Source organism: Bos mutus, chromosome 4 (assembly GCF_027580195.1).
Source record: "Bos mutus isolate GX-2022 chromosome 4, NWIPB_WYAK_1.1, whole genome shotgun sequence".
Lineage (NCBI taxonomy): Eukaryota > Metazoa > Chordata > Mammalia > Artiodactyla > Bovidae > Bos > Bos mutus.
In genome coordinates, this window is record NC_091620.1 from 50,900,869 (window position 1) to 50,926,315 (window position 25,447).

Genomic DNA, 25,447 nt, shown 5'->3' on the forward strand with positions numbered 1-25,447 from the left:
TAATAAGGCCATGGAAAGCCCAAAGTGTTCTTTCAACTTTTCAGGACTCACCTCCAAACTGTCTCCTCTGAAGAGCTTACAGAGTCTTGATTTTAGGAGCAGTTAGGGCGTCTCTAGGGCTGGTCATACTCTAGGACAAAGTCCTTATTTCTAATGTGAGTCTTTCTGATGCCTCAGTTAAAAGACCAGGGGGGAAACAGGTTGCTGTTTCCATGCTGGCTAGAATGCAATGCCTACAGGACTGCTTGACCTCTGGTGCGGATGTTCCATTCTCACGGCTGGAGCTGCTGTCCTTTGGTAAGACACAGTCTTACCCTGAACATATCCACCCTCGGCCGTGGACTCAGGAAGGACCCTCATCCAGACTTTTGTGGCCCCTTTCTGTACTGATACCTCATCTCCAGGCCCCTGTGCTACAGGTTCCAGCAGCTCAAGTTGCCCCAACTCTGTTCTCACTCTTTGGGTTCTAGGTCACTCAACTGCAGTAAGGAAACCGTCCTGCAGTGAGCCAGATGACCATGGGGATCACCTCTAAGTTTCTTTTCTCTCAGCAATCAACTTTGTCCTGCCTATCGTCCTCGATGTTCTCCTACTGAGCCTGAAAACCATCATCTCGTCCATCAGTCCAGTTGTTTACGGTGGAAGAACTAGCGATGGCCAACGTTTAGCATACTTTATGCTGTTCTCCATATGGATGCTGAATAAAAGTCATCCTCCACTCCATTTTTATCACATAGCCCTCTCGATGCATGTGGGAAGTAGAGCCTCCTGGTGTCTCATAGAAGTGTCCCTAGAATCAATGATCTATTCCCTCCTTCGTTCCTTATACAAATTCATACTCATTCATTTAATAAACATTTACTGAGAGTCTACTATGAGCCAGACACTGTTCCGGGAGCTGGGGACACAGCTATGGGAGACAGAAAGTATCCCTGCCCTTGTGGAGCGTATTTCCTGGTGGGGACTGTGCTGGCCCTGCTGCAAAACTGTGCTTCCTTTGCAGTTGTTCCTCTAATTACTGATGATAGGAAAAAGGGAGACTCAGCATGGGCAGAATATAAAGAATAATAAGACCTATTACTTATACAACACTTCCTATGTCCCAGGTCCTGCTGTATGTGCTTTGTCCATACTGATTTCACACTCACAGTTAGCAAGGTATTATTATTAGAGTTAAGGACACAGAGGCTGAGACTTGCCAACCTGTTCACATAGCTCATGCAAGGCAGAGACAGCATTGTCTCACTCTTGCTCGCACATTCTTCACCACTACATTGCTCTATTTCTGAGAGAAAGAGGAGAATGACATTGGAGATGGGGGTTGCTACTGCTAAGTCGCTTCAGTCGTGTCTGACTCTGTGCAACCCCATAGACGGTGGCCCACCAGGCTCCCCCGTCCCTGGGATTCTCCAGGCAAGAACACTGGAGTGGGTTGCCGTTTCCTTCTCCAATGCATGAAAGTGAGAAGTGAAAGTGAAGTCACTCAGTTGTGTCCAACTCTTCGAGACCCAATGGTCTGCAGCCTACCAGGCTCCTCCGTCCATGGGATTTTCCAGGCAAGAGTACTGGAGTGGGGTGCCATTGCCTTCTCCAGGAGATAGGGGTAGGGAGAAACAAATATTGTTTTCAAACAAAAAAATCTCCATTTTTAATAGAAGCCACCTAGATGTCTGGGAAGACTGAGAGAAGAAAATAGATCACTATTCAAATAGGCACAGAGTAGAAGACGATGGAGCTGGCACAGAGGTGAGGATTTTGTCCTCCTTTTCCCCAGTGATCATGAGGGAAATGGCAACGTCCTGCATTTTGAATCAGGAAAAGAAGAGCAGACTGTTCTGAAAGGCTTCCCGGTTCCTTGGGGAAGCTGCTGATACAGGTGGAAGTGACTGAACTCTAGGAATCCCCACACAGCAGAACTAGTCCCGTCAGATGCTTCAAGAAAAAGTACTCTGGGATCAGGTACATATGAAAATTATACCATCCCTCCTGGAGACTTAAAATGCAGCTCTGTGTAGGAGAGGATCTGATTAAAGCCTGTAATAAAGAAATCCATGTTATTTAACTCAGGATTTCCCCAGATGGATTGACAGAACCCTTTTGTGAATAAATGAGCTTTGTCTGTGAGAGAGAGGGAGAGGGACAGAGAGAGGGAGGGAGGGAGGAGCTGGTTAACACCCATTGGAATTACTGCTCTAGGAACCTTATTTTAGAATTTGCTGTTTAATGACAAACACTAAGCTAAAGAAAAATTAATTTTTAGAGGAGGTTAAACCTAACTACTACTGTGCCAAACGGTGCAGGGAGTCTTAACAAAGAGAATTCGAGTAGAGCTGTAGTTCAGGAAGGAGAGAATATTAATTACATTTTTATTAGGCAGTAAATGACAAGCACTGAGTGCAAAGTACCCATTTGTGCCTAGGCATAGCATTCCTTTATAGTTTATACCAAAATGATATACACATTTTAAAAATTAAGTTTATTTGGAGACTTCAATTATTTTAATCAAACTTTCTGGGGAGAAAATAGTATAACAGCCATGCTCTTGTTCATTATTACGTCTTTAACTCATCCCAGTTACCCATTTCTGGAAAGTCACAATTGTTAATAATTTATCTTGTCACCTCAAGGCAGTTACCTGATCTATGTCACAACGACCTGAAGGAAACACCCAGATGCAGCCCCGGGCTTCTCATCAATCTCTGTAAGGAGATACCTGACTTCACCCTGAGGCTCACCTATCACCTGCCCACTGGTGACAGGAGGATGCAGCCCCGGGCTTCTCATCCATCTTTGTAAGGAGATACCTGACTTCACCCTGAGGCTCACCTATCACCTGCCCACTGGCGACCGGAGGATGCAGCCCAGGGCTTCTCATCAATCTTTGTAAGGAGATACCTGACTTCACCCTGAGGCTCACCTATCACCTGCCTACTGGTGACCGGAGGTAGGGGACAGTTTCCTGTGCCCTCACGGTGCTCTGCCCTTTCTGTTCTCCCAGTCTAAGGTGCGAAGGCATCCTTTCCCACTCCAGCTGAAGCCTGCTAGGGCAGCATGTACCCTGCACACTTGAGCTAGTTTCTTGGTAACAATACACCCCTTAGGAGCCCCTAGTCACTTCTCTCACAGCATTTTTTTGGCTTCTTCTGTCTCCTACTATTTTAATTTGATTAGGCTGTTACCCACCTATTGTCTACAACACAGAAATTACTCTTATTTTTATGTCTTTATGCATTCCCTCTGCTCAGCTTGTCCTATCTGATTTTTTTTTTTTCATCATCAGTTTTCCAAATTCTCCTCTTAGTTTTCTAAGCTAGTACCTTCCTCTCTGATATTTCAACATGGAAGATTGTAGAACCATTAAGAACACAGGTTCTGAAGCCTAACTGTGCAGGTCTGAACCCAATACTCCATTTCCTACCATCCAGGGACCTAGGACAAGTTACTTAACATCTGAGTTTCAACTTGTGAATCTGTAAAATGAAGATCACAGTACCTTCATGTGGTCACTGTGAAGATTAAATGAAACATGCAATGTGAAAAATGCTTAGCACAGAGCTCAAGGCATTAAGAGTTACATTTGCTCTATTTTTCCTTCTATATTATTTCTTCTATATTGTCTCATATCCAAAATCTAGCTTTTCTTCTTGCCCTTTTTTCCCCCAAGTGTATAAATATCATACAGACTAAGCCATTAGATTTCCTATAACATGAACTTGTCATTGTTTCTCATGCCACAAAAATAATAAAAGTTCCTGTCTTTAAAACTTATATCCATCTTCCCCTCCACCCCCCGCCAGCACTACTCTTACAACCCTAATTCATTTAATTTTCCTCTTTCTCATTAAACTATTTTTATTTTAAAATTTGCTCAGGTGTTATAATAGACCAGCTTGTAAAAGAATTCAAGTGTTGTTCAACACATTATGTTCAAATGAGTAAAACAATTTAAAATAGGTATAAACAATGGCTCTCCAATTTCTACTCAGTTCTTTTTTTAATCCAAAAAGCTAGCTCCATTTTAGGAACCCTAACTCTGCAATTTCAGTCAGTGTCATTGCCAAAGACAGTTTCAACTCAATTTTGATGTGCCCCAAAGAACATTAGAGGTGCATAAACAGATATATGAGCAGAAAAATATTAATTCTTTTTCTGTCTTCACTGCATAGCAAAATTAAGATTTTATTTCCCCCTGAGGTAAACGGGAAAAAAAACTCACTTGTTCAGTATTCTGCACTATTCAGTATATTGCTATCAAGCTGATGTTCTTTTACACTGTTGCTGCTGCTGCTAAGTCGCGTCAGTCGTGTCCGACTCTGTGCGACCCCACAGACCCCACCAGGCTCCCCCGTCCCTGGGATTCTCCAGGCAAGAACACTGGAGTGGGTTGCCATTTCCTTCTCCAATGCGTGAAAGTGAAAAGTGAAAGGAAGTCGCTCACTTGTGTCCGACCTTTTGCGACCCCATGGACTGCAGCCTACCAGGCTCCACCGTCCATGGGATTTTCCAGGCAAGAGTACTGGAGTGGGGTGCCATTTCCTTCTCTGTCTTTTACACTACCTAACCCTTATTATTCTCTTGAATCTCTCCTGACTTCATGCGAATTTCAGTATATTTCCCTTTTGTATCGAAAGCCCTTAAGACTCCTCCCCAAGCTCAAAATTTTAAAAATTGGACTATAGTTGATTTTTGATTTACAAAGTTCTGTTATTTCAATTGCACAGCAAGTGATTCAGTTACGCATACATATGAGATATATATATATACTTTTAGATTCTTTTCCATTATAGGTTATTATAAGATATTAAATATATTTCCTGTGCTATACAGTAGGTCCTTATTTTATATATAATATATACTATATATAATATTTTATATATAATACTGTTAATCTCAAACTCCTAATTTATCCCTGTCCCCCTCCCCCCAATTTTCTCTTTGGTAATCTTAAATTTGTTCTCTATGTCTATGGGCCTCTTTCATAAATAAGTTGATTTATATTATTTAAAATTTTTTTAATTGGAGGATAATTGCTTTTCAATATTGTGTGAAGGTTCACTGTACAAATGTTTTCACATATAAGCAATATCATTGATATTTGTCTTGTTTGACTTACTTCATGTAATATGATAATCTCTATGTTAATCTATATTGCTACAAATAGCATTATTTTTTATGCTAATATTATGAGTAACAATTGAGGGACATTCAGGTTGCTTCCATGTCTTGGCTATTGTAAACAGTGGTGCTATGAACACTGGGGTGCATTTATCTTTTTAAATTAGAGTTTTCTCCAAATATGTGTCCAGGAGTGGGACTGCTGAATCATGTGGCACCTCTATTTTTGGTTTTTAGGGAACCTCTATACAGTTCTCCACAGTGGGTGCACCAATTTACATTATCACCAACAGTGTAGGAGGGTTCCCATTTCTCCACACCCTCTCCAACACGTACTATTTATAGATTTTTTGATGATGGCCATTCTGACTGGTGTGAGGTGATACCTCACTGTAGTTTTGATTTGCATCTCTCTAATAATTAGCAATACTGAGCATCTTTTCATGTGCCTGTAGACCATCTGTACGTCTTTTTAGAGAGATGTTTATTTAGATCTTCTGCACATTTTTTGATTGTGTTGTTTGGCTTTTTGATATTAAGCTGTATGAGCTGTTTGTATATTTTGGAAATTAATCCCTTGTCGATCACATCATTGGCAAATATATTCTCCCATTCCATACGTTGTCTTTTCATTTTATTTATGGTCTCCTTTGCTGTGCAAAGCTGTGCAAAAGCTTTTAAGTTTAATTAGGTCTCAGTTTTTATTTTTGTTTTTATTTCCATTACTCTAAGAGACGGATCTAAAAAAATATTATTGCAACTCATGTCACGGAGTGTTCTGCCTATGTTTTCCTCCAGGAATTTTAGAGTATCCGGTACCCGTAAGGGTCCTTTTAGCATATTTCTCCCCCAAGGTCAGACTTGGCTTCCTTCTTGCAGCTCACCTTTGCTCAGCTCTCTTTTCCCACCTACCAGGTTTTTATTTATCACCTACAAACCAGTATCTAGAGTGTCTACCATGTACTCAGTCCTATCTTATGTACGTGGCACTGTCCACAAAGGAATCCCCAGTGAGAAGGGTTGTTACTAACCTGGGCAACCTTCCATACACAGTCTTCTCTTGACTTAAAGATCACGACTAAATGTCTCAGTCTCTTACATACGTCTGCTTCTCTGCCAGCAAGGACATGACACAGTGAACTCTCTGTTGTATCAGATCTCTAAATGCAATGATATGTCCAGTTCGACACATCCTTCCAGATCTAACTTTCACCTTATAGCAAAGAAAGGAAACAGAGGAACCTGCCAAATGGCCTCAAGGAGACAATCTAAAGGAAACCCTGAAGGTGGCCCATCTTTTCAAAAAGTCACTGTATCAGATTAAAAGAAACTTGTGGGGACAAAACATCCAAGTGCAATGTGATGTGCTGGATTGGACACTGGGTCAGATAAACTACAGTAATGGACTTGTTTAGATCATCTGGGGAAACCTGCATATGATCTGGCTATTAGACTAGATGCAAATGTACTGAAAAAGTAGAGATCAGTGACAAAACTGAGCAGACTGCAAAAGAGTGAGTACAGCTTTTGGTTAAAAATCATATGTTTATTTATGCATTTATTTTTATTGAAGTATAGATGCTATTATGTAGTATTTTTAAAAAGCGATCTGAAAAATGTGTTCTAAGGTGTAACAACTAGTGATTAGTTGAGTGGTGGGAATGTGGTATTTTAATAAATTTTTTTGTTTGCTTACATTTTCTAATTTTCTACAATGCGTCCATATGACTACAATTACAAAAGGTTATTTTTTAAATGGTTGATGTTTAAAAAAAATTTTTTTTATTTTGTATTGGGGGATATGATGCTTTTGAACTGTGGTGTTGGGAAAGGCTCTTGAGAGTCCCTTGGACTGCAAGGAGATCCACCTAGTCAGTCCTAAAGGAAATCAACCCTGAATATTCATTGGAAGGACTAATGATGAAGCTGAAGCTCCAATACTTTGGCCACCTGATGTGAAGAGCCAACTCATTAGAAAAGACCCTGATGCTGGGAAAGATTGAAGGCAGGAGAAGAAGGGGACAACAGAGGACGAGATGGTTGGATGGCATCACCGACTCAATGGACACGAGTTTGAGCAAGCTCTGGGAGATGGTGAAGGACAGGGAAACCCATGGTGAAGGACAGCCCCATGGTGCTGCAGTCCATGGGGTCGCAAAGAGGTGGACATGACTGAGCAACTGAACAACAGTAAAACACCGTGACAGTTTCAGATGAACAGGGAAGTGACTCAGCCATACTTTACATGTATCCATCTCCCCCAAACTCCCCTCTCATCCAGGCTGCCACATAACACTGAGCAGAGTTCCGTGTGCTATATAGCAGGTACTTGCTGATTATCCATTTTAAATATAGCAATGTGTATATGCCCAGCCCAAACCTATCATTCTCCATGCCCCCACCCCCACAACTGAAGTTCAGTTTCTAAGTCTGTGAGTCTCTTTCTGTCTTATGAGTTCATTTGTATCATTTCTTTTTAGATTCCACATAAGGGATGTCATACAATATTTCTCCTCTGACTTACTTCGCTCAGTATGACACTCTTTAGGTCCATCCGTGTTGCTGCAAATGGTATTATTTCATTCTATTTAATGGCTGAGTAATATTCCATTGTATATATGTATAAAGGGTTTTTTTTTTAATGACTCATTTTCTCGCAGAAGACTCATCTCAGGAAGTTCACACGCACTGATTACATCCTGGCTCTCTCAGATTTAAGCACATTCTGCTGCACAGTTAATGCTAAACTATCATACTCGATTCAAATTCTCTGGTGGATTTTTTTGTCTGAGGCCCTTGTTCCTGCTCTTCACCTTCACTGAAATCACATCCAGCAGAGTATTTATTCCTTTAGTGAGTATAACACCTGTGTGATCAGCAGATCCCTGCTGCCAACCTGGCTGATGGAACAAACAGGAAGAATGAATGTGAAAATCCACAGACTCTCATTAGAATAAGGCTTAGTAGCACACACCTTTGTACATACATAGATAACATATTTTACCCAAAACACAATAGCCACGCTATTAAAGAATGCTATTCAATACCATAATTAACTTATAAGACTATCTTGTTCCTCAATATTACTAGGCTATTTCACATACATTCCAGTCACATAATTCTAATGCACACTTTACAATTTAGAAACTAAAGTCTTTTCAAAACCCATCCTAACCTCAGGAAACACAGGTTTGTGAGAAATCCAGAAAAGCACATACATCTTTAAATAATTGTATTTAATGTGACTTTGAAGGTGTTCCACTTAAAACATCCCCAAGGTTATGGGCACTGAAAAACTGTAGCTATATTTTATCTCAGTTTCAGAACAGACTGATAAGTAGGAAACCCCAAGAGGACATGCAAATAGATGTTTACATTAATGAATTCTTTAGAAAGCATGCTTCATAAAAGAACTTTAAAGTGAGTATGGCAACTCCAAATCAAAGCCCTCTCCAGACAACGTTTAATTTACTAAAAAAGCATTACAATGAAGCAGTACAGATAATTCATTTCCAGCTTTCTACCTCAAACCCTGAACCAAGGATCTGGCACCAAGAAACCAGAACCACTCTTTGCCTTATATAAAAAAGGGGCAGTCAATAGATATTCAAGCACTGAATTACGGGCAGAGATTTTTTCATTCTCCTTAAAAATTCACTTCAATGCTAGGTTTACTTTGCCTTTTTCTCTTGGGAGGTTGTGTGGAGATCGTTGTCTTAACATAAGTTGATTTCAGGTTCTCTTCAAAAATCCCTGTCTCCTTAATTATTTCAGTTGGCTGAAACACCAAGTCCTTTTTTAGACCCGATATATAAGTTCTAATAGTTCTCTGAGGTCATGCTCACATGTTCAGTTTCAGTAAAAACTCATGTGACTAGACACAGAGGAGTCAGTTGAAAATGTTTTTCCTAAAAGGAGTTGCTACTATGTAACTTTGATCTTAAGTTATTTCTATTAGTTATGTCCCGATATATTCTGATACTCCAACAATGTTCTGAATTCATACAGCAACTCTTTACCCCAGGTTTTAAAGTTTCACTCACATAAATCCATTAATCTCCCAAACTGCCCTATGAAGTCAAAAGAGCGTACTCTAACTCTGCATACAAAATACTTCCAGAATGAGCTTATAAATCAGTCATGTTTTCTGCCACATGAACAGAGAACTACAACCTGCCTCTCCCCAACAGAGAAATAAGAAAATTCCATATAGAGTTGATTTTAAATAATCTCCTGTAAATATTTAAAGACTGAAAACATTTTTCCTACCCTGTTAAAAAGATACCTTTGAAAAATAAACGTGACAGATACGAGGTTGCTATAAATTCTGAAAATGGCTTACCTATTAATGTAACTGAGGGCAACATAGGTTGGCTGCTGTAATTCTTGTTTTTCTAAAACACGTGGATCTGTATCTGAAATAAAAACACAATTATGATTTTTCAGCTTTCGCATCAGAATATATGAGGCTACCTAACCTAACGTAACAGAGGCTAAATGGAGAAAAAGATTAATTTAGTAGACTACTTTTTAAAGAAACCTCAGTCAGCAAAACATAATCATTTGTTCATTCATTCATAAATAACAAGATATTGCATTACTTTTCAAGAGAATTCCAAACATCAACAGTGATAAAATGTCCATCTGTCACACAAACTCCTGCACAATCCCCCTCATAAATATTGGTTTTCACTGCTTACAGTTACAATGTTGGCATGGTTTTTGGCGGTTAATCGGCCTAAGAAAGAAAGTCTCTGTTAATTATGCTCACTTCAATGCTGGAACAAATTAGTTGCCGTTGGAGAGCTCCATCAATTTGAAAATCTACTGAGTATTGTTCATATTCCCTCAACACTTCTCTAGGTTTGGGCTCACATTCTAGAGGACAACGCTTCTCCTTCCTAATTGTATAATGAGTTTATTATAACTTTTCTAGACTTTTGATCAGAAATTCTCATGCTGGTTCAGAATCCACAAACATCACATTCATCAGAGGATTTTTTTCCTCCTTGAAGACACAGAATTCAAAACCATAGCAACCTTCTCTGGCAGTGTTTCTCCAACACAACATAAAAATGCACTTTTACAACTATACATATATTCTCAAGTTTCTCATGTAAAGAACTGATTGAGTTAAATATACACAAAAACAATGTTTCTAGAGTAAAACTATAAAGAAACTGAACACATTTTTGTTTTCTTAGAAGAACGTTCAGACATTTCACACAGATTTCTTTTTATTACAACCTCGCTTAAAACCATCTCATTATTAGAACGCTTCCAGCTGCATTCAGCAATAGCACCTTCTTTGATGTAATGACAGATGCTGTTTCCAGTACCTTTGTACAGTGTTTACTGCACGTGGTGGCTGTAAGATACACATGCTAACTTCCAAGTGTGGTAACAGGTGATGGGGGGTAGAGGATGCAGACACAGTGGCACAGGGCAAGGGTGGCAAAATGACAGCATAAAAATCAATTTACAAATGCTTTCCACTCCAGACTAAAACCAGACAGTAGTGGCAATTTTATTCTTGGTGTTAAAGTTAAGAATCTCATGTTCAGTTTATTGTTTTTCCTATGCCAAGAAATTTCAGAGACATACTATTCAGAAATCCTGCTTCCTGGGTCTCTGCCATGGCAAGTCCATGAAAGCCAAATTCTGAAACAAGAGACAAAGGTTCTCTGAATGGCTCCATCAAGTCGGGTCTTGAGGTTTTTGGCAGCGCAAGTGAGAACAGATCAGTAATTCAGCATTTCCTCTGCCTATGATGATTACATATGCAACTGAGGCTGTCCGTAGATCACTGGACCTACAGAAATACTGTCTTCTGAGCTTATTCCACTATCTTCCAAAACCCTAGGCTAGATGTATGCTCACATAGCCTCAAATTATGAGTAGTGAAGAAAAAAGACATCCAGAAGCTTCCAAATACCGCTCCATAACAACAATACTGCAAGCACCTCAGGCAGGATTCTCCTGTTTTTCTGGAATGCAGACTCCGTAACCAGCAAGGAAGTAGAACCTCCAGACAGATGTCCACCAGGCCTGAGACATCTTTCTCAGATTACTGTCTCCCTAGAAACCTGTAGGACATCCATGAAATCTTCACGTTCTTAAAACGAAATTAGGTACTTGGTGCCCACAGTCAGCAGAAGTCTGCATGCATGCCTCTGAAGGAAAAGCATCAGGGGCCAGTCAAGAATAAACATCAGCTCCTTCACCCGCTTCCTGGCTGACTGGTGTGTGGTGATCATGACTCACCATTTTATGGATTTAATTACACCAGGGAGCCTTCCACATTCAGTAAAAGTATAATAGCTGCCTTCATTATTTCTCCCTCCCTGACAGAAAAGGAACTGTCTAATGCTGAAAACTCTCCACAGGAGGGTTAGAGTCACAAGGGCATAGGGTGTTCACAGCAGGATGACGATGTCCTTTTCGTGAAGACAGGACGTCATTTAGCAGAATGACCTGGAGAAGAGTATAACTCTAGCTACTGGAGATGACGACTGACTCTACCAAGAACATCCTTAAACCATGTGCCACACTGATGAGATTTTTCTTTTTTCTTTTTTTTTTTTTGCATAAGTTGCTACAACAAGAAATGTGATACGAACCGCAGGGGCTACAGTACACAGTTCTCCCAGATATCTCTCTGGCTTGCTTATGGTACTGATGAAAATGTGAACCTTGAACACTGGCTGTCACTGCCCAGAGGTAAAATCCACCTCAGTAAATGGCCTGTGGGATAGGAATACTTGAACTTTTCATGGCTATACAATAAACCACTAAGAGATGACTTTTCTGTCTCATATCATCCCAGCACAGTCACAGATTTCAAGCCGACTGAAGGCTAAGAGAATTCAAATATGAAAATGTACTTTGAAATACCCAAGCGATAAAAACCCAGTGACTTACTTCAAAGCCTCTAACACACCGTATCCTCTAGAGTGGACACCAACGTGCCTCTTGCACCATTCCTTTTTCGGGGTAACAGTGCAAACATACTGGTCTACAGTTAAGGATGCGACACAAAGTGGAGCTTGCTGTAGCTCACGTGACCTGCTGTCCTGTGGCTTTACAGATTCAATTAAATGCCAAAAGGCTGGATGTCATAGCACCAACTCCCATGACTTCTCAAGCAGTGGAGAGAAAAACCAGGCAGATGGCAGGAATAAGGAAAGGACAACCTTCAGACCCTTTTGGATAGACCTAGAGTCCCACATGATGAAAGAAGGGCCAAGAGCACCCCCTGTTCCATGATGGAGGCATGTGTTCATCACGGCTGTCCCTGGTGTTGGGAACCATGGTGACCAACTGCCTGGATCTGGGGCCCGTGTCGAGTCTTTGGTAGCATTACCTTCAAACTTCCAGGAAAACTCAAGGTTGTCTCCTGAGTTAGCAGAGACTACCTGATGAGCTCAAGGGCTTTGGCTGTGCTTCAGCTAGTCTGCATTGCTGGGATTTTATATGCCTCTGGAATTATTTCCAAAGTAAGAAAGTAAAAATCCAGCTATACTGTCTCTCAGCAAGCCTAACGAAGCCTCTCCCGGCAATGAGCTACTTGTAGGCTGGGAGGCAGGAGTGAGGAGGAGACAGGATGTCACACCCCCAAGAAGGCCTTCCTCAAATTCTATATCCTTGAAACACTGGGCTCTGTGCTCAGTGTGGAGGGCAACAGTGGGAGGCCTGAGACGACGTGGGTGGGAAGGCAACCCCCGAAGATAAGACCCTGGAGAGGCAAAGGCCCACCCAGCCAGATGAGGGATACTGAAGGTCTGGGATGAAAACACCACTGTTCTGTGGACTCACTTGGTAACAATTAATGGGCATAGTCTGTTCTCAGTCTTCCCCCTAACAGCTGAACTCACAAAGCTGCAAAACCTTCCACGACATCCCTGGCTGAGCGCTGCACCCCTCCGCCCTTCTCTGCACCACCTCATCCGCAGCACTGTCCTGGTTCTGTGTGACCATGCCACAGACTCCGGGCCTATCCTTCCCGCTTCTCATGCTTCTCAGAGGGGAGCCACCTCAACTTCTCTGCTCTCTCCAACACTCAGCTCAGCACCAGGCATATAGGAGATGATGCATAATCGTTATTAAATGGACATACTAATTTTATGATGTGAAAAATTGAAGACTTTTGGTCAAACATGGCAGGTGGATCAAAGGCATCTGTTTCCCTCACCATCCAAGGTCTCGTGCATGCGTGTTCAGCCATGTTCAACTCTTTGTGACCCCATGGACTATAGCCCTCCAAGCTCCTCTATCATTTTCCAGGAAAGAACACTGGAGTGGGTTACCATTTCCTAGTCTAGGGGATCTTCCTGACCCAGGGATTGAACCTACATGTTCTGCATTGACAGGCAGACTCCTTACTACTGGCACCACCTGGGAAGCCCATATCCAAAGCCCCACTAAGGAAGAAATAAAGGAATTACAAATTCTCCAGGGGTAGAAAAAAATGAGGCAATGTCAGCAGACAAGTGATTTCAACCAGTGTTTTGAAAGATGGAAAGCTCATACAGGAGTGCAAGTGACCTAGGGAGTACAGAAGAAGCCACAGTCTTAAGTGCCCACAGCTGGGGAGACACATGAGCCAGGGGGGGAGCCCCCAGTAGAAGCCCCAGAGGCCCTGGACTTGGAGGTGCCAGGTGCTGCCAAAGGCAAGGAAGGGGAAGTTTAGGGCTGAAAACAGGAGAACTGTTTAAAAGGCTGATTATCCACAGACACTGAACCAGGAAACCAAGCACAGTGGAGACCAAGGAAGAGTGGGGAGAACACAGGGGTGAAAATAAGGAGATTAAAGTAGAAATATACCTACTTCACTGGTCTTCAGAACACTGGCAGCCAGGCGGGAGGGTTCCTCTCTTGATTAAGCTAAGTGGGTGCAGAGATGAGATGGCCAGATGCTGACATCTGGCGATTCCCTGATCAAGTGATTTCCCTGCAGATAAGTCAACAAGTTTCATCCACGCCTCTATCCAGAGCCTCCCATCAGCTTTTTATTGCCTCAGTGTCTTAAATAGGAGCCAAGAGCAATCAAGGAAGGGTCATTAGACATCGGAGGGTAAGTCTTGAACATAAATGGGAGATACCAAAATAAATAAATGGTGGGAGACAGAAGCAAAGGAGCAGACAAATTGAGACTTGGAAAGTTAAGTGACATGCCTATTTACACAAACTCAGTTAACAGCACGGCTAGGACCAGAAGCCCTGCATCCTCAGAACCATTAGGCCAGTATTCTGACCATTTAAAAGGCTGCTCATCCTCTGAAGTCAACTCGTTGCTACCATCCAGTTAACACTGGCCTCCATACAATCTTTATAGCTTTCTTAAAAGCCCGGCAAAGTTCTGTTGCAACTTTTCGATCCACTTTTAGGACTGAATTTTGATGAATCAACAATTTACAAAGACCAACATTTAATTCACAGCTAGTTTATTTCAGCTGCTGAAATAAATATTTCTTGCTGGCAATAGTCCTTCCAAAAATAAAAATAAAATAATCCTACAATTGCCCATAACCAGCCTTTGAATGGATCAACTTTTCTTTCGTTTATAGACACGTCATTTGAAACTTTTCCCAAGCCATAATTTCCATTACAGGGCAGTCAGTGCAAATTACAGTGAGATTCTTGCCTTTCCAAATTCAATGTGAAATCCAGATGCAGTTAAGTGTTGCTGTAAACTTTATGAGTTAAATATCTCAAAGTCGGGGACATTGTGCAGTATAATAACACCATCTATTAAAAAAGCATCCATGTTCCCATTTGTAGCCTGAGTTTTCCTCCACAAGTGAATGAATAAACATTATTCAATCAAGAACCGTTTGGACAATGCTCCAGGAGCATGATTTATAAACAAACACAGCGTACTGCAGACTTTCCAGTTTCCGACGTGGCCAGAGGGCTAAAGTTATTAGAAATAGACCGTTTGGACCCGAGTGCTTTCTAACTCTTCACCAACCCATCAAACTCCTATTGATGACTGCTTGAGAGTGGCAGCTATTTTTCCTGAGTAAAAGATGTGGAGCCTTATATGTATGACACTATCAAGTCCACACTCTCCAACCAAATTCTCCACCTTGTTACCTGGTACAAGAGAGACTGCCAGAGTCCATCATGGCTGCCAGGAATGCTTACGTAGCCCACAACCTGTACATCTGCATATAGCAGCCCTGAAGACAGGTCCTGGGGTTACACAACAATACAATTCTTCTATACAGGAGTAAGACCAAAACTTACTCTCATTTGATCTTACATGCTTGTATGCTTTTACACACAAATGGACATGTCTGCTTTCCCCAGAAATGAACCTGATGATGGATCCAAGTAACATGTCATACAAAAGACCATAAAGGAGCTTCTGTGTCATTCGTGCCTACGGGAAGAGCCTATAAGCAGATATGTGGAAGAGAAGGGAAATGCTGGTGGCTGAGGCTAAGTAACAAATGATAAGGCAGGGAAAATGATGCTCTTGAAATCCTCTCCTGAAGGGTGTAAGGAAAATGGCTGTTCATAAAGAGACCTTCTACTCCTTCTGCTTAAAATCGTTTGCCCAAGAAAGTACTACTCATCCTCCAGGGTGTTGACCTATATACTACCTCTTCCACGCACTGTGCTACACGCACACCTGCAAATCTGTCTTAGCACCCCAGTGCTCTGTAAATAGTCAGTGAACATAGGCTGAGCAAACACATGAATGCCCCGTACATGCGTAACACAAAAGACACAAAGGTCAGCATCCAGCTCCGTCTGTTCCCCTATGGAGTTAGAAGGACAGGAAAGGAAAACAGACTCAAGCGTAAGTGACTGTCCAGCAGAGAGAGACACTGACATGAAAAATACATACCAGTAAACACAGATGTACAGAGGGAGAGAAAATAATGCAAAATTCAGAATAATGGAGGGCAGCTAATTTGGGAAGGATTCACTGATGAAAAGGAACTGAGTTGGGTTTTAAAGGAAAGGGAGCTAGGCATAGGGAGTGGTTCATAGGTGAGGTTAGGGGATCCAAAAATGGCAAGAAGTGTGAAGCAGAAAGCACAGGTGAGAAGTCTGTGGGTACTATGGAAAGGTAGTAGGGCGGAAGAGCCACTATTCCTTAGTTATAAGATTCTCATAGAGATCCTTTAAAACAGAGGTTCTGAACTGTGGGCAATTCCCCCCACCTCACCCCCTATCGGATGTCTGGCAAGGTCTAGAGACAATGGGGCGCGGGGGGGGTGCTACTGGTATCTAGTGGATCGAGGCCACTAGACCCACTGCTGAACATCCCTACAATGCACACGGACGGCACTCCCCTCCCTCCAATGAAGAGTTACCTGGCCTAAAATGCCAACGGTGCAGGTACTGAGAAACCCCGGGCCAGAGCTCTACGACTATCATCATGATGGAGCTCTTGCTTCCAGACTTTTTCTCTTTTCTGTGGTCTAAGTCAAAAGGCTGGTTAGGAGGCTACAAAAGATATGGGTTGTTTGGACTTACAAGAGCTCGGACTTTCCTCACAGAGACAAAGAACCTGAATTCGTTTCAAGAAAGACATACTGACCTCTTGTCATGCACTAACTACGTAAGGAAAATTCTAAGTCAGTAGATTCACAACTGAGCAGCAAAGACCACACAATTCACAATCAACAATAATCCAAGACAGACTGGATTCTGTGCCAACCTAGAGGACTATACTAACTGCTGGAGAAACAAAACTGGTTTCTCAGGGAGCATCAGAGAAACTTCTTGCAAGGAAATTTTACACAAGTCTTGAAACTAAATACACAGTCAGAAAAGGTGAGAAAATGGTGAATCAGAAAATGGTCTGAGCAGAAGCAGAAACGAGCAGAGATGGGGGCAAGAAGGTGTGGCTAGAACTCTGCATGAAGAGTCTTGCAATTCAGATCAGGCCCACGTCCTGGAAGGTTTAAAATGTTCTCCAAATGTTCTCTAATAGAGAGCCTTAGAAGGAGTAAACTGATATGTTCCATGTTTTAGAAAAATAACTGGGGGGTGGTGTGGAAAATGGGGAAAAAACTGGGAGAAAGAAGTATAAAATTTGGTGAAAGCAGAAATGGAAATACACAATTTTTTTTCTTGTGTACAGAGCTGACGGCCTCATTACCAAAAGGAAGTAACTAGAAAATGAAAAGGGTTTGACAGGCAAGAAAAGGAGGTCTGCTTCTGATGTGTGGGCAGACATTTTGCAGAAGCAAGACGACTCAAAGGAAGAAGAGATAAAGGGCTCAGGACACAGATAGGGACTGCAGCACTGGAGATTCCCACCAAAATGCCACATTCCAGCAGGCACTGGAAGCAGACCATGTACCACAAACCAAACAATGATATACAGCAAAAACCTAGCCATCCTGGGTCAAAACTCGGTTATCACATTAACTCAGCCAATTCATCAGAAAGTACTGAGGAGGAAAAAAAAGAAAAAAACCAGTACTGATTGAGGACCTAGTACACCTAGTAGAATTCTGCCAGGGATAAAGAAAAGCCAGAGGCTGCACTGCATCTGAAACCAAGTAACTGGTAAACTTCACAAGGGAGTGAATATGAAAGACTGGGACGAAAACAAACCGGAGTCCAAATAGTCCCCGAGTTTAGTGTTTTAAATGATTTGCTGCCCAAGTCTCTGAGGCTCACTAGTGTAATTATCCTCCCATGGGAATCCCTGCTCCCACTTCTTGGTGTTGCCAAGAATTATAATGCAACTCCCCCACACAAGTCAAAATGCCGCCTTTCAATATTAGCTGTATAGCCTCTTTAAGTCTTAGTTTTTTTCATCTACAATTTTGATAAGGATAGTACTTTTGCATGAGGGTTGAAATGAGGATTAAATAAGCAATGTGTTAGGTGTAGGTACTAGTTGGTTCTTTAGCCCATAGAATATTTTGAAATCAAACTCTGCAGTGTTGTGGATTATCTTCATTTTATAGTCAGTGGTATTATGATACACAGAAAATCTGAGAACTCATCATTCATATAATGTAGTGGGCTTCCCTGGTGGCTCAGAGGTTAAAGCATCTGCCTGCAATGCGGGAGACCTGGATTCAATCTCTGGGTTGGGAAGATTCCCTGGAGAAGGAAATGGCAACCCACTCCAGTATTCTTGCCTGGAGAATCCCATGGACAGAGGAGCCTGGTGGGCTACAGTCCATGGGGTTGCAAAGAGTCGGAAACGACTGAGCAACTTCCCTTTTACTTTTTCATCAAGTAGTCATTTCCCCCTTTTTTCCTTCATGAAAAAAGTGAAAGTGTTAGTCACTCAGTCAGGCAAGAATACTGAAGTGGGTAGCTATTCCCTTCTCCAGAGTGTCTTCCCCACCCAGGGATCTTCCCCAGGTTTCCTGTATTGCAGGCAGATTCTTCATCATCTGAGCCCACCAGGGAAGCCCCTTCTTCCTTCATAATGCTTAGGAACATGGCTGACTGGTATAAAGACTACATTTCCCAGCATTCCTTGAGCCAGGTGCAGCCCTCTGACTAAGGCCTTGTCAATAGGATTTAAGACTTCTGGGAAGCCCCTTTAAAGTCATGAGCCTTTCTTTGTGGTATTTTCCCCTCCTGCATCTAATCTGGATATGAAATAATTTGGGGAATAGAAGTCATACATGGCTAAGCAACACAATAGAAGCCTGGATCCCTAATCCCATGAGGCCCACCACCACTCTGACCCCCTCCAGACTTCCTGAAAGTGAAAGAAACAAACTCTTCCACTTAAGGCACTGCTATGTAGGGTTTTCCAGTTACATGAAGCCAAACCAAATCTGAACAAAAGAGCTGGAATGCTGGTTTATTTTGTTGGACTCAAAGTTCTGATCTGAACTATGTAATATGTCTTGCCTTTTAAGATTCTTTAAAAATTCTCTTTAAAAATTAATATACCAGCTGATGAAAACAAAATCAGAGTAAAATCACAGTCACATCATCACACCATCTGTGGCTCACTCTTAGCCTGGGATAATTAAAAGAATGAGAAAAAGAAGAAGGGAAAACCATTATGTCAAATTATGGCTCCTCTGGTGGCTTTAGGACTTTCTCTAGAATTGGTTATTAGTGGGCAATAATGAAGCAAATTACACATGCATATTACTTCTGAGTTATGAACAATGCAACCAGCAGTAACCTTTGAAGCTGTCAGGATCTTTTCAGGCAAGCAATTAAAGTGAAAAATGAGAGTGTGCGCAACTTCCATCACCCAATACTACATGTAATAACATCACCTACAAACACTGACATAAGAGTGTGACTTGGTCTGAATATTTATTAATGCAGATCTGTTCCCATTTGTTCCTTTTTTTCCCTGTAACCCATTCCATCCCCACCTGCCAAATTTTTTTTTTCAGTTCTTTAAAGGGCAGCTCTGATATCATGAATTACATTTACCTGAAACCTACATGCACTATGACATCCCTCTCATCTTCACCTCAGGAAGGTTCCTTCCTAATCCCCTGACCAAAATACAAATTTAGGGCAAGTGTGGATTCCAGAGACGAAAAAGTGGATAAGGAAGTAAGCTCCGATTAGGAAAACACAAAATCAAGATTATAGTAATTAACGTTAACAACTGATATTTACATGAGGCCAAGTATCTGTCAAGCATTGCATGCTAGGCACTGAAGGCCCTTCAGTCACCCATCAAACTCCCAGTTCTCAAGTAGACCAGACTCCGGAGAATGACTTACAGTGATCTATAATAAAAAATGGGCTGATGTAAAAAAAAAAAAAAAAAAAAAGACTTTCTGCTGAAGTGTAGAAATCACTCCTTGCTTACATATGTTTCAGGATTTAAATACTTGGAAGGACTTTGAGAAAAGGCAGGAATAAACAGAGGTGAGCCACTTGGAATAGGTTTTTCCAAGCAGAGAAGAAAGCCTTGTGCTGAGTCTGAAGATGTGAGGCTTATGGGTCCTATAAGCAAGTTTGTCTCATATGGTTTCAGTCATTTCTACGCCACCAAGTACCTAGAGACCAGTGATTCTTTGTCAACTAGAACTGCTCACTAGTATCACCTGGGTAGCTTTCAAAAATTCTGATGCCTAAAACCAATCGCCAAAAATTTTAACATGCAATCAGAAAAGGGATGAAGATCTGGTTTAGAAAGTCATTAAATCAGTTTGCATTTTCCCCCCAAACTAAAAAGACAAACTGTAAAACTGTAAATGATTTATTGAAAATAATTTAAAAGTTTTATAAATAAATCCAAGTGTGAATTCAGACTTGACTTAAGACTCAGGTCTTCACCACCTCCACCCCAATCTTTAAATTTTATAAAGAAAGTGCTAAGCTTAATGATTATGTTGACTATTAGTATCACATATCTTTAAAAGCAAATCATAAATCAACCAAACACCAACAATCCTTGAATTGTGAGCGATTTTTATCTACTCAATAAGAAGTCTGGCAAGCCCTCTTACTGGGAACTCCCCCATCCCCTCCTCCACAACCTTTTATTTTTGGTCACTGATTTTCTTCACAGTATGTTCCTAAAATAGTAAGACTGCATTCCGTGAAGTATTCTATGGCTCAGAATTTTCTGTCATTCACATTGGCCCCAACCAGTGCAGTTTTCCTTGCTGTTATTATTCACCTCACTTAGAAATCAGGTCATAACCAAGCATAATCATTGTGCATTTTGGAAGCCAGTTAAGGATTTGGCAAAAGGAATCGCCCTCATTACTTCTCATCTCCTAGGGAGGCAGAGGCAGGAGAGAAACAACTGAACATCTGGACTTGGAGTGACCTGGCTGTTCTGCCTGAAAGCCATCAAATGTAAGGGCCCACATCAGTTACAGTTCACTGAGGTGGATGGCTGATCTGCAAAGCTCTGCCTGGCAGGCTCCGGGATCCCTCATGGCATCTCTGTGCCCAGATAGCAGCCAGGAACAAGGCGTGCAGGCTCCCGGGCCACAAAGGTCGTACAGATGTCAGGGATTCATTCCTCCCCGATCTGCATGGGTTGTGCACTCCTTCTACTTGCTAATGAGGAGGGGCACATGCTGGACTGTCCACAGATCAGTCTCGCTGATGGTGTCAATCTGGGCCTGGAAGGCCCTGGCACATGGCAGATGGCCCCTGGAATTCTTGGCTTCTGTGGAAGAACGTCTGGGAAGCAACTCCAGACTTCCTGTTGCTCTTTTTTTTTTCCTCTCTCCAGGGCTTTCATTTCTGTAGCAAGGCAATATAATAATCATGGGCACAGTTGGCTAGTTAACTCTGTGACCTGAGCAAGTTTCTCAGCCTAAGTCTCAGTTTTCTGACATGAAAGGCAGTGATTCATAGTTTGTACACGTTATGAGATTATTATGAGGATTAAAAGAGACAAGCGGCACAGAGCGTGTAGTGGCTGCTACATGGTAAATACTTAATAAACTATACCTGCTATTATTGCAGGTAGTCAGGTCTGAAAGCATTTAGTGTTTACACCATTGGACTACATCTGTGAATGATCAATTGTTCTTAAGTAGCAGTGAGAACCTACCTGGTGCCACTAGTGGTCAAAGAGCCCGTCTGCCAATGTAGGAGACGTAAGAGGTGCGAGTTTGATTCCTGGGTTAGAGAGACCCCCTGGAGAGGGGCAAGGCCCACCCACTCCAGTATTCTTGCCTGGAGAATCCCCAAGGGCAGAGGAGCCTGGCAGGCCATAGTCCACAAGGTTGCAAAGACTGAAACACAACTGAAGCAACCTAGCACGCATGAACAGCAATGATAACTGATAGTTAAGAGGATAATCATTGCTGAGCGCCTACTATGAGTCCATGAAGAATGAGCTCCTTTCTCTGTGCAATCTTCATGAAAACCCAGGGGAGGTACACCTCCTACCCCTTTCCCAAAGGAAAATATAAGACTCAGAAAAGGTCCAGATCACACAGCTCAGAGACAGGACTTTAGATCCAGGTGTGACTTCCAAGTGCAGCTACTTGACCCTGACCACCACCTAGTTCTGGAGAAAGGCTGGCAACCCACTCCAGTATTCTTGCCTGAAGAACTCCATGGACAGAGGAGCCTGGCAGGCTAGACTTCATGGGGTTGCAAAGAGTAGGACACGACTAAAGCGACTTAGCATGCACGCACCACCTAGCTCTGTCACAATATTCAATAGCAATGTTCTCAAATTGCCAACTGGGCTTTTCTTGATTTTTTTTTTTCTTCTCATTAAAATACTGGAATTCTATGGAAGCATTGGAATGAAAAACACAAACAGACTGTGATGAAAGCCAGAATCTGCAACGCAGGCTTGAACAGTAACTCACCTTCACCTCCTATTCAGTTTCTCCTCTGGATGACTGATCTTAACATAAGATCTGGATCCAGAAGACCTGGATTCTAGTCTTCCTTCTAACCAGTTCTTGTTTAGCTACTAAATCATGTCCAGCTCTTTTGCGACCACATGGACTGTAGTCCACCAGCTCTTCTGTCCATGGGGATTTCCCAGGTAAGAATAATGGAGTGTTTTGAAAAGAAAAATGGAGAATAAGCCACTTCCTTCTCCAGGGGAATCTTCCCTGACTCAGGGGTCAAACCTGCATCTTCTATATTGGCAGGCGGATTCTTTACCTCTGAGCCATCCAGGAAACCAGCTAGTTCTAACTTATGGCTTTAAGCAAATTAGTTTTGATTCCTGTGAAATGATGGTGCACACCGCCGTCACAAGCTTGAGATAAGAATCATCTGTGAATTGAGCGATTCCAGTACAAACGCTAAGGCCCCACGTCCGGCTGCCAACCTAAGGTGGCCTTGCAGGTATCATCTCCCCAGTAAGAATAACCCTATGCAACATTATTTACTTGTTAGTATCTTAAACAAATACTATGCGGGGAGGAGAAGACTTCAATTATACACTGAAAGTGACCTGAGTTCTTTGTATAAAGGACTTAGACTTCATCTGCCTTCATTCCTGAAGCTTAGCAAGCATGTGCTTATGCGCTTTTCTCCTACCAGAGTAAGGACCTTCATCAGAAAGCTCTCCAACTGCGCTTCCCAAGAGTCATGTGTCATTTCAGTGGAGACAGAAAACTTTTTGGCTAGTTTTCAGCTGTGTTCATTAAGCTACTCTAACTAGAAACAGTGTGATCAATTAACGTGCTTTAGAGATAAAAGGAAAGCCTTTCAATTTATAAACCAAAACACACTGAAATGATTTTATCACACATTCAAACCAAATGCAAAACTCCCCATAATGCTTAAGTAAAACAAGCATTATCAAAGTAATCGCAAGACATCGGATTCCTCAGAGAGGTTCAGGAGACTTCAGGGATTTGGTAAACATTACTATCAGCTGAGTTCCAGAAAATGGAACACAGGGAGGCTGATGGATTTTCTCAGCTTACTGGAGATGAGGTTTAATACTCTAGACATGGATTCAATATCATAAAGATATTAAAAAAGGAATGCACAGATAACATACACTTTTAAAATAGATATGTTCTTTGCTGTCTACAGCCATGTTGCCTGTCATCTCTTCCCCCTTCAATTCACTCTACCCAAGGATCTAGCTGAGGGTGTTCTCAATATTTCAACAGTGCTATACATATTTTAAATTGTAACCAGTACATCTCCCCCACAGAAATATACAGAAGGCTCACAAAACATTACCCAACTTCACTGTATGCAACCAAGATATTATTTCATTTTTTAAAATATTGGGACAATCCATTAAATTGATTTTATGAACCATTCATGAGTCCCAAATAGTGATATTTTAAAAAATGTAACTCTTGCTAAATTACAAGTCAATAATAGCATGCATTAAGCCCACCCCACACTCGACTACTGTTTATAAGACAAAAGACTTAGGTAACTATAGAAGATCCTTCCCAATTTGGCTCCAAACTCATCTTCCCAAGTTCTCTTCATAGAACTCCTAGCTTCATCTTGTCCTCTGCACACACCTCGTTCACACTCCATACCTTATGTTCTAATGATCCTGTTTGCCTCACCAGATTCACTGCCTGCCTTTCTCTGCCTTGAGCTAGTCTACCCAGGCTCTCTGGCCAGGGTTAGCCAATGAAAAGTACCAGCAGGAAATCAGAGGGTGAGAGAGAGACATATTCTGCTGATAAGCCTTTGTAACATAGGCTGCTTCCCCAACTTGGAACACTTCCTCCCAACCTCTCTGTAGCCATGCTCGGATTCATCCTCCCAAGTCCACTACATGGGGTACCTCCCCTCCAAAGCGCTCCAGAACCTACTTAATAGAATTCACCTTAGTACACACCTCGGTTAAGAGACTGAATTACACTTAAATTATCTACATCCCAACAGACTCAGCTTCTCCAGAGCCACCACCCATTTCCTTTTGTCCCCAGCCATTAGTACAGAGGCTGGTACGTAACTGTGATCACTGAAAGGATCAATAAATGAATGAAAGATAAAAGAACTGTTAATTATCAAATGACATCACAATTAAATGCCAGGAAGTAGTATTTTCTAACAATGGTGTCACAGAGCTACTTCACTGAAATTCCCATTCTGGGGTGACATAGTCTCATATTCGTGCTCAGTCGAGTCCGACTCCTTGCGACCCCACGGACGGTAACCTGCCAGGTTCCTCTGTCCATGGAGTTTTCCAGGTAAGAATACTGGAATGGGTAGCCATTTCCTCCTCCAGGGGGATTTTCCAGACCCAGGGATCAAACTCATGTCTCTTACATTTCCTGCCTTGACAGGCATATTCTTTATCACTGAGCCACCTAGGATGCCCAGGGTGACCTAATCTGTATTTTCTAAATATAACTGCTGGAAGTCAGCTCCAGAAAACTGCTGCTTACCATGTGGTATACCAACTATCTCTGGTGGTAACTAACTAGCTCCTCCACAATCCCACATTACCTAGCAGGGTGTTTTCTGCTTATTATGCTAATTACATCTTACTTGAAAGATGTAATTATTGCTGCAACCAGAAGAAATAATTAATGGCCAATTTTAGTGGGCAAAATATTCATTAATCAAGTCAACAGACAACAGACCTGCAGAGTTTAAGAAAGGTCCTTAGAGAAGAGAAAAAAGATAATCACCTAGAGATTCCTCCGTTCCATAAATATAGGTTAAATCTATTCGATTACAGTCTCCTGAAAGTTTACCTTTCAGATTTACTCCAATGACTCCTACTGAAGTCTCAGTTTAAACTTTTGGGTTCTAAAATGTATTACCCACAGAACTGTATTGCATGAAAAGGTGTGATACGGAGGAGAGATACCTTTCATACCCGGTCTCTTGAAAATGTTGATTTGCTCAAGGGTTCCTCAACTCAAATACCAGCCTCTGTTTTCTTACATGAAAGGCAGGGAGAGAGGTGTCACAATGAGAACACTATTCTGTTTGCTGGATT

General features: G+C 41.8%; 1 protein-coding gene across 1 annotated transcript in view; it reads right to left on the bottom strand.

Moving 5' to 3' along the window:
* The window catches only part of JAZF1 (JAZF zinc finger 1), a 330,823-nt gene that overhangs the window by 138,423 nt on the left and 166,953 nt on the right, over positions 1-25,447 (bottom strand). The window contains exon 2 of the mRNA XM_005891431.3: positions 9,458-9,530. Coding sequence (XP_005891493.1) covers positions 9,458-9,530 — 73 coding nt within the window. The remainder of the gene's footprint in view (positions 1-9,457; positions 9,531-25,447) is intronic.